This window comes from Equus quagga, chromosome 7 (assembly GCF_021613505.1).
Source record: "Equus quagga isolate Etosha38 chromosome 7, UCLA_HA_Equagga_1.0, whole genome shotgun sequence".
Taxonomy (NCBI): Eukaryota; Metazoa; Chordata; class Mammalia; order Perissodactyla; family Equidae; genus Equus; species Equus quagga.
The window spans coordinates 2835993-2844838 of record NC_060273.1 but is presented as its reverse complement, the minus strand read 5'-3'; the positions used below and the strand labels follow the sequence as shown (position 1 = coordinate 2844838).

At 55.0% G+C, this 8846-nt stretch overlaps 1 protein-coding gene across 1 annotated transcript; it reads left to right on the top strand.

The window, feature by feature from the left end:
* The first annotated feature begins 3515 nt into the window (after nucleotides 1-3515).
* On the top strand, nucleotides 3516-6847 carry ZSCAN10 (zinc finger and SCAN domain containing 10). Its single transcript, XM_046665894.1, has 5 exons — nucleotides 3516-3746; nucleotides 3980-4247; nucleotides 4459-4523; nucleotides 4704-4761; nucleotides 5286-6847. Exons 1-5 carry the CDS (start codon nucleotides 3516-3518, stop codon nucleotides 6845-6847), a joined length of 2184 nt encoding a protein of 727 aa, XP_046521850.1.
* The last annotated feature ends 1999 nt before the right edge of the window (nucleotides 6848-8846 follow it).

The window sequence follows — 8846 nt, the reverse complement described above, 5'->3', positions numbered from 1 at the left end:
CAGATTAAGCTGGTCAAATATTGGAGTGTGGCTGAAGAGCCTGCACCCACCCAACCCAGCCAACCCCACCCCCAAAGATGTGCATATTAGCAGTGCTTTTGTCCTGGGGACCTAGGGGGAGGGAGAGACTCTAAGGCCAACTTCTCTTGAATCCCACCTCTTTCAAACCTTTTGGCTTCACCTGGAGGTTCCAGCAACCTGTGTGTCTAGGCCTGAGGGCTGGAATTTGGAAGCCCTTTATTTTTTCTGATTCATGCTGTGATATTCTAGCTAAGAAATCACACAGGGCAGGAGGGAAATTGGGCCCTTTTCTGTTTCTGAGCTTTTGCACTCTGGTCAAGATCAGCGTTCTCACCTTAAAGCAAATCTTGGCTCCTGATGTGACCTTGAGCAAGCCACCCATTCTCACAGAGCCGCTCTTTGCACTTGTCAAATGGAGAAATTATCATTTACCGCGTGGGCTGGCGTGGGTTTCAGTGACCCGATCAGTGACCCGAGTCAGGGTGCATGCATGCAGACAGGTGCTCAGGCCCTGAGGCCCTCATTCCAGAGTCCCTGATTACAGTGAGGGGGGTCTCTCATTATTTTGCTCTTGCTGCCAAAACACAATGAAACAAAAACCGTTTTCTTGAACATTTATCAAAGACCTTTTCCACACGAGACACTTTTGCATGCATTCCTCAGTAATTACAACAGTGAGGTGGCCATTATCATTCCAATTTTGTTATTTCCATTAACATTTAAGTCACTTCAAGAGCTGGGTGAAAAGTTAGCGAACAAGACCCAGTTCCTATTTGCAGGCCAAGAGGAGAAATACTCAACCGTGATGGTGGCACAGCGTGACACTGGACGGAGAAAGACAGGTGGCTGGTTCGTTGTGGGGTCCCAGCAGAAAGGCGCCAGTGGTTGGAAGGAGCCCCACATAGGGACAGATGCCTAAGTGCAGGAAAGAACTGAGGTTGGACAGGCTGTGGGGAGAGGCGGGGAAAGTGCTGGAGGGAGGAGGGGGAGAGCTGGGGAGATTCTGGAGGGAGGGGGGAGACTGGAGAGGAGCAGGAAGGTGGGGGAGGGGAGGGAAGCTGGGAAGATGCTGGAGGGAGGTGGGGGAGGTGGTCAGGTGGTCAGGAGGTGGGCCAGGGTCTTTGTTTCAGCATCACCTCCCTCTCCTTCTCTGAGGTGGGAAGGCCTAGGGCCAGGCTTAAAACTCAGCTTTCCTCTGTTCTTCCACCGCATCCCACCCCACTCACCTGCCTGAAAAGAGCCCTGGCCCCTCAGCCCGGATCTCTACAGGGGGCTCTACAAACTGTCCAAGGCTCTCCACGGGGCAGACTTCTCCCTGGCTCCATTGCTAAGGCTGGGTTACTGTCTCGGACAAATGTCTGTAGCTCTGAGCCTTGGTGTCCTCAGCTGTAAAATAGGTCACTGATGGGACCAGCTGTTAGCTGTGGCCATTTGTGTTATTACCCAGTAATAATGAGCAGAGCAATCGCTCCCAAGGATGCACACCCACCTTGTGCTGTCTCCCAGGCATGGGGCCCTGCTCTCCTCCCATCCTGTGGTGAGAAGTGATGCAGAAGGCTTTCTTCTCATCCCCCTGCCTGGGATGTCCATGGGGTGGGAGTGTGGGACAGGTTTGGGAGAAGCTCATTTGTAGCCCCGAGGCAGGAGAGTAGGGAGGGCAGAGAGATGTTAGAACTTGGGTTTCCGGATCCACGAAATAATTCCTGCCCGATTTAAAAGTGCCTGAAAGCTTTGCAACAAAAGTATGGGCCTTTTCAGAAAAGTGTAAGCCTTCTGGGTTGTGCTGAAGGTCTGAATTGTGTCCCCTGTGGGTGGGGCTGAACTTGGGGCAGCTCCCCATTGCTAGCTCTGGACTACCCCAAAAAGAAAGGCATAGCCCCACAGAAACCTTGGCATGAGAGGAGTGGGGCTGACGGGGGACGAGAGGGGCAGGTTGTCAGTCTCGTGGAACCAGTGCCCCCTGGGGGCCAGTTAGAAACAGACTTTTTATGGCTAGCCAGACTCTCAGGATTGGGATGGCTACCTCCCAGACTGGTAGACCAAAGCAGAATTCAGAACTTAAAAAAAAAAAAAAATTAGAAAATAAAGGGAAATGATTGCTTCTCTCACCCATGACCCAGCTCCCAAGGGCACACCCACTAGAGGCTCTGAACTGGGTGAGGCCAATTTGGCCTGCCTTGGGGACACATGTGTCACAAACCTCTGCAAGCTGTGAGCCTCAGTTTCTCATCTGGAGACCTATCCACCCATCCCAGATCCCTGGCTCATCCTGGCCTCAGTCTCCGGGAATAGAACCCAGGGAGGTGACGAGATTGGAACACCAGGTGGGAGCTCAGCCCTGCACTGGTCAGATGGGTTGCCATGGCCTTGACTGCTGGGAGCCACCTCCAGAGCCATAAAGTGAGGGTCAGGGTGTCTGGTCAAGGAGTTATTGCATGCATGAACTCCCCCTCCCCCTAACCCTTTATCTTTAAAATTCGCAAACTTATAGAGATGTTGAAAGAGCAATGCACTGAACATCCACACACCCATCTCCCAGATTCAACAATTGCAATAATTATGGTATATTTGCCTGTCGGTTCACAAATATGGCTGAACCCTCATGCTCTTTCACTCCAAACCCTTCAATGCCTTCTAAGAATGAAGGCACTTCCTATATACCACGAAACTGGAATCCCAGCTCAGAAATTAACAGTCCTCTCCATTATCATCTAGGGCTTCATCCATATTCAAACGCTCCCAACTGACTCCAGAATATCTTTTAGACACTTTTTTTTTTTTTTAAATCAGGATCCAGTCAAGTTTCATGCATTTGGTTGTTTCTGCTGTTTCCTGGAACGTCCTGTCTTTGGGTTTGTTCAGTTATCTCCTGGAGGGATCATTTGGCTTGTTCTTATTCCCTGTAATGCCCTTTGAACTAGAAGTTGGGTCTAAAGGCCAGATTAGATTGTGATGGAACATTTTTGGCAAGGACCCATCTTCGGTGGCTGTGTATCACCTAGTGGCATGACATCGAGAGGCAGGGAAAGCTAGACTGTCTTCTCAGGGATGCCGACTTTGGTCACTGGGGTAAAGTGATGCGAAGTTCTAAATGCTGCAGGAGAGGATGATAACACAGAACTGTCCATTTTCTCTGCCTTTTGGTTTGTTGGTAGACTGAGGTCTGGGGCTATGCTGCCCTCTGAGCCATTGCCTGTGACCAGCACGAGAAACGATTTTTCTGGAGGCCACATCTTTAGGCATTTCTTGACACCACAGGTGTGGGAGCAGAGAGGGAGAGAGACCCGAGAGTGGGAGCAGCTGCAGTGAGCTGCCGCCCAAAGTGAAGGATGCTCGCAGAACCCGTCTCAGCTACGCGGGAGCCAGAGCAGCTTGGAGCAGTCAAACTGGAGGAGGAGGAGTCTGCCGGCCAGGAGGACCCCAGGCAGCCAGAGGCCAGGCCCCGGCCTGAGGTGGCTCACCAGCTCTTCAGATGCTTCCAGTATCAGGAGGACATGGGGCCGAGGGCGTCCCTGAGCCGGCTTCGGGAGCTCTGCAGCCACTGGCTGCGGCCGGCTCTGCACACCAAGAAGCAGATCCTGGAGCTGCTGGTGCTGGAACAGTTCCTGAGTGTGCTGCCTCCCCACCTCCTGGCCCGGCTCCAGGGCCAGCAGCTCAGGGACGGCGAGGAGGTGGTGCTGCTGTTGGAGGGTGTCCAGAGGGAGTCTAGCAACGTGGGGCCACTGGTAAGAGGGTGGTGGGCCAGGCGGGACAGACAGCAGGGTGGAAAGACAGGGATTTTATTGTTCCATTAAGAAATCACTGAACATTCCACTTTCCTCCCTCCACCAAGTCCTTGTTAACCTCCTAACTTCTTCCCTGTCCGACTCACACCTTTCCTCTGTTCCATTCCTGTGGGAATCAGTAGGACATGTATTATCATCCTGTCCATTGTCTAACATGAATGTGTTTTGAACAGGACTTTAGTTTTAATGCTGGCAAGAATTGTCCCCGTGCAGACATCACCTTGGAGGAACAGGGGGGCCCTTCCCAGGTCTCCAGCCACAGCCCCAAAAAAGAAATGCCCTCAGAAGGGCCTCCAGCCGTGGAGCCACCAAATGAACTCCCACCATCCCAGCCAGGACCTTCCAAGCCTGCTGAGCTGGGGGCCTGGAGACATTCCCCAAGTTCAAAGCAGCCCCAGAGCCCAGGTCCCAAGAGGACATTTCAGGCCCTGCAAGAGAGCGGTGAGGAGCTCGTGCCCAAGGAAGGTGGGAACCGGGAGACCGAGTGCATGAGGGCGGGGCAGGCAGCCATGGGCAGCCTCCCTAGTCGATGGGGTTGGGAGAGAGCCAAGATGTCTCTGCCAGGCCCTGGAGATGGGCGCACAGCCTCGTAGCCACATGGTAGGTAAGGCTGGCTTCTAACAGCTCTTTCTTCCTCCCCCAATGCTGTCAGCCCCCCAGAATCCCCCGCTGTGGCCGGAGGAAAACTCCCGGGATCAGGAGCTGGCAGCTGTGCTGGTGAGCTGGACTGGTCCCTTCACTCCAGGTTGTTCTCATGCCCTGGAACGTTCTTTGCCTCTGTGGTTTTGGCACATCCATGTCTTCCTTAATTTAAACCTTGAAATCTCTTCATCCTCCTCAGGTCCCAGAGCCCCATTCCTCACTCACTGAGGGTCTCTGCCTCTCCTTTTGTCACAGGAATCCCTGACCTTTGAAGATGTCCCAGCGAAGAAGTCTTGGCCTGTGCACCCTCTGGGTAAGAGGCCTTTCCTGGGCTTACTGCCACTGAAGTCTTTCTTTTCCTGTCAGGAGTGGTCCCTGAAGCTCCAGACCCTACCTGACTTTTTGGCTTCTTTGGCTACAAATGGGCTATTTTGATGAGATCTTATGTATATGTTTTTAGAGGTTCATTGTGTCTGGTCTAATAATCAACCCTACTGACTTTGAGCCTTTAAAATAGGTGGTCATGGGAATGCTTGCTAAGGGGTAGGGGTTTCCATTTGGGGTAATGACAAAGTTCTGGCAGCAGACAGTAGTGATGGTTGCACGACATTGTAAACATACCTAATGGATCTGAATTATACACTTTAAATCGATTACAGTGGAAAATTGTATTATTTGTTCTGTTGTCGTATTTTTTTTTTTATCCCCACCCTCTGTCCACCCACCAGCTTTGCAGAATCTTGGGTTTCTTTCTGCTTCCAGACAACGTACTCCTGGCAGTTCCTAGGAGCCCCTCACAATAGGTCTGACTGTCCTTGTTTTCTGCTTCTTTCCCAGGACTTGGAAGCAGAACCCCAGACGAGGAGTTTAAAGAAGAGCCCAAAGGGGTTGCCTGGCCCGCTGCCACTTCAGCAGAGTCTCGGGCAGATAGTCCCAGGGTGGCGGAAGAGCCCCATGCCCCGTCACTCGGGCAGGGCCCTGAGGTGAGCGGCACCGGTGAAGCAGTGTCGTCTCCCAGCAAGAATGACATTCTGGAGGTCAAAGTGGCCGGGGAGGCCCCCAAGTCGGAGCCAGAGATGAAGGTCATCTGCACAGAGTGTGGAGTGAGCTTCCCAGAGCTGGCCCGCCTGGAGACGCACCAGCTGCGGTCTCACCCAGGGTCGCGCTCCTTCCCATGCCTGTGCTGCGGAAAGAGCTTCGGCCGCAGCTCCATCCTCAAGCTGCACATGCGCACACACACGGACGAGCGTCCCCACGCCTGCCACCTCTGCAGCCACCGCTTCCGCCAGAGCTCGCACCTGAGCAAGCACCTGCAGACGCACTCCTCTGAGCCCGCCTTCCTATGCGCCGAGTGCGGCCAGGGCTTCCAGCGCCGGTCCAGCCTCATGCAGCACCTGCTGGCCCACGCCCAGGACCAGAAGCTGCCGTGCGCCCCAGAGACCAAGACTGAAGCGCCCGAGCCGGCCGTCGTCCTGTGCTCCCACTGCGGCCAAACCTTCCAGCGCCGCTCCAGCCTCAAGCGCCACCTGCGGATCCACGCCAAGGACCAGGGTCACCAGTGCTCCGAATGCTCAGGCAGCTTGCGCCCGGGCCCCGAGCGAAGGCCCTATGTGTGCAGCGACTGTGGCAAGGCCTTCCGGCGCAGCGAGCACCTGGGGGCCCACAGGCGCGTGCACACAGGCGAGCGGCCTTTCTCCTGCCAGGTCTGCGGCCGCAGCTTCAGCCAGAGCTCCCAGTTGATCTGCCACCAGCGAGTGCACACGGGTGAGAAGCCCTATGGCTGCCCGCACTGCGGAAAGCGCTTCGTGCGCCGAGCTGGCCTCGCCCGCCACCTCCTGACCCACGGCGGCCCGAGGCCCCATCACTGCACCCAGTGCGGCAAGAGCTTCAGCCAGACGCAGGACCTCGCCCGCCACCGGCGCAGCCACACTGGCGAGAAGCCCTGCCGCTGCAGTCAGTGCGGAGAGGGCTTCAGCCAGAGCGCCCACCTGGCGCGCCACCAGCGCATCCACACCGGGGAGAAGCCCCACGTCTGTGACACCTGCGGCCACCGCTTCCGCAACAGCTCCAACCTGGCCCGCCACCGCCGCAGCCACACTGGCGAGCGCCCCTACGGCTGCCAGACCTGCGGCCGAAGCTTCCGGCGGAATGCCCACCTGCAGCGACACCTGGCCACCCACGCAGGGGCAGGGGACGAGGCGGTGAATGGGCAGGCTGAGCCCCCCCAGGAGTGCCTGGAGTGCGGCAAGAGCTTCAGCCGCAGCTGCAACCTGCTGCGGCACATGCTGGTACACACTGGGGCCAGGCCCTACTCGTGCACGCAGTGTGGCCGCGGCTTCAGCCGCAACTCCCACCTGCTGCGCCACCTGAGAACGCACGCGCGGGAGACCTTGTACTAGCTGCGCCGCGTTCACCCGGCCTGCCCTGCGCACATCTCCTAGGCGTCCTCCGCAGCCCAGGCCTGCAGTGTCTGTCCCTGTCCCCCCACCCCACCCGACCTCCCTCTGGGTCCACCAACTCTGCATGTTAGTTCTGCCCTTCCCCAGAGGCATCTCTTCCTGGCCTCAGGAATGTATGTCAAAATGCTCAAAGTAAAACAGCCTTCTGGAAAGTGGTTCCTTTTTGTTTTTAAGTTCGCCAAAATACCATCTGTTACCCTCCCGGCTGTGTCATAACAATACCTTTCTCCTTCCTCCACCTGCGCCTTCAATAGCAGGTGGGACAGGAGCAGGTGAGCGAGAGTCCCCCCAACCCAGAAACACCAGGGGGTGTGTGTGAGGGGAGAGGCCATCTGTCATAACCAGCTGTGGGTAACGCCAGGGACTCTCAGCCTAGAATACTTTCTCCTCTGCAGTCTACCCCATCTGTGCTGTCCAATATGGAATTCTCTAGCCATATGTGGCTGTTCAAATGAATTAAAATTCAATACAATTAAGAAACCCAGATTCTGGATTTTCATGGGAGTTGTTGTTCTATAATCTTGGTAAGTAATTCATATTGGAAATGCTCGTAGGGAAACGAAACTGGGCTGCCCGGAGTTGGGGAGTTAGTTGGGGAGCCCTAACCACCCATAATGCTCCAAACCCAAAGCTGTTTGGTGTATGGCCCCACCTTCTTCCTACCCATCAGGCAGTCCTGGCCGGCTCTCCCCTCTGGTGCATAGATTCAAAGTCACGTGACTCTGGTAAAAATGAGAGAAAAACAAAGCCCCCCCAGTTCCAAGAACATGCACTCCGGCTTTAGTCGGTGGCTTTTCACCCACAACAACATGGTGTCTAAGTCATCTTTGTCCCTCCTCCAACCTGACGCACAGCTGCTCTTCAGCACAGGGCTGTAGAAAGTAGTGAACTCAGCATCCAGGGCTCAAGGGGCTGAGGGAGATCCGACCCCACACCCAGGGAAAGAGAAGGTTCTTGGGCTCAGGTGGGTGGGAAAGCGCTGAGCCTGGTCACAGTCAGCCCTTGTGGGGTTGGGAGAAAGATTGGGGTCCAGAGAGTCACTGGATGTCACAGAACAAAGTAGACTCCTGGAAGAGCCCATGAGGAAAATGTCAAGGAGGAAGGACTGGTCAAGTAAGAGATTGCGAGTGAGGACTTGGGAGAACTCAGAGCACGTAGAGGCCTTATCGTTGAGCACATACTATTTGCCTGGGAATGTGTGGGTGATTGAGGAGAACAAGGCCTTAAATAGGAGAAGGCAGCCTTGCAGAATAGGGGGCAAAGTAAGCCAGGCACATGGAACAGCATGTGCCAAGGTCCTGAGATGAGAAGAGCTCAGCAGGCAGCTGGAGATGTTGTCCAGGAGGGGAGATCCCCAGGGACCTGAGGATGTGAGACCAAACGTGAAGTGAGTTCACTCACCCGTTGCGCAGCAAGCCAATCTCTGACACCGGGTATGGTGGAAGAAAGTAGGAATTTTATTTTTGCACAGTGCTGAGCAAGGAGAGAGGGCAGCTAACGCTGAAATCCCAAACTCCTTGAAAAGCTAAAAGGAACGATTTTTATTTGGGCTTTTAGGTAGGGGAGGGGGTGCATATGGCCTTGCTGGTCGGAGCTTTCCCACCAGCCCATCTGTGGCCTTGAGACTACTTGCAGAGAGGAGGGAGCCCAGGACCTTGCTGATCAGCAGCTTCCCCACTAGCCTATATCTCTTTGCGGGGAGGAGATAATCCAGGTGCTTGTCCTTGGCCATGTCGGTCTCCACGGAGGATAGTGGATTCTGGAGCCAGGAAGCCAGAGAGTAAGCAGGGAATGAGTGTTTTGGTTTTAACCCCATATATGCTGGGTTTAATGTGGGGCAACGGATATCAGGGTCGGTATCAGATGCAGAGGGGGCCTTAGAGCCCAGGGGCGGGGTTTATTCACAGTGGGAATGGGGAGGATTTCAGGCAGGGAGTTC

Excerpts from the sequence above, each read along its gene's own strand:
- ZSCAN10 (XM_046665894.1), top strand. The coding sequence starts at position 3,516 with ATGGGGCCGAGGGCGTCCCTGAGCCGGCTTCGGGAGCTCTGCAGCCAC. Across the intron at positions 4,248-4,458 it reads TCAGGCCCTGCAAGAGAGCG|CCCCCCAGAATCCCCCGCTG; the intron begins GTGAGGAGCTCG and ends CAATGCTGTCAG. Across the intron at positions 4,762-5,285 it reads TTGGCCTGTGCACCCTCTGG|GACTTGGAAGCAGAACCCCA; the intron begins GTAAGAGGCCTT and ends CTTCTTTCCCAG.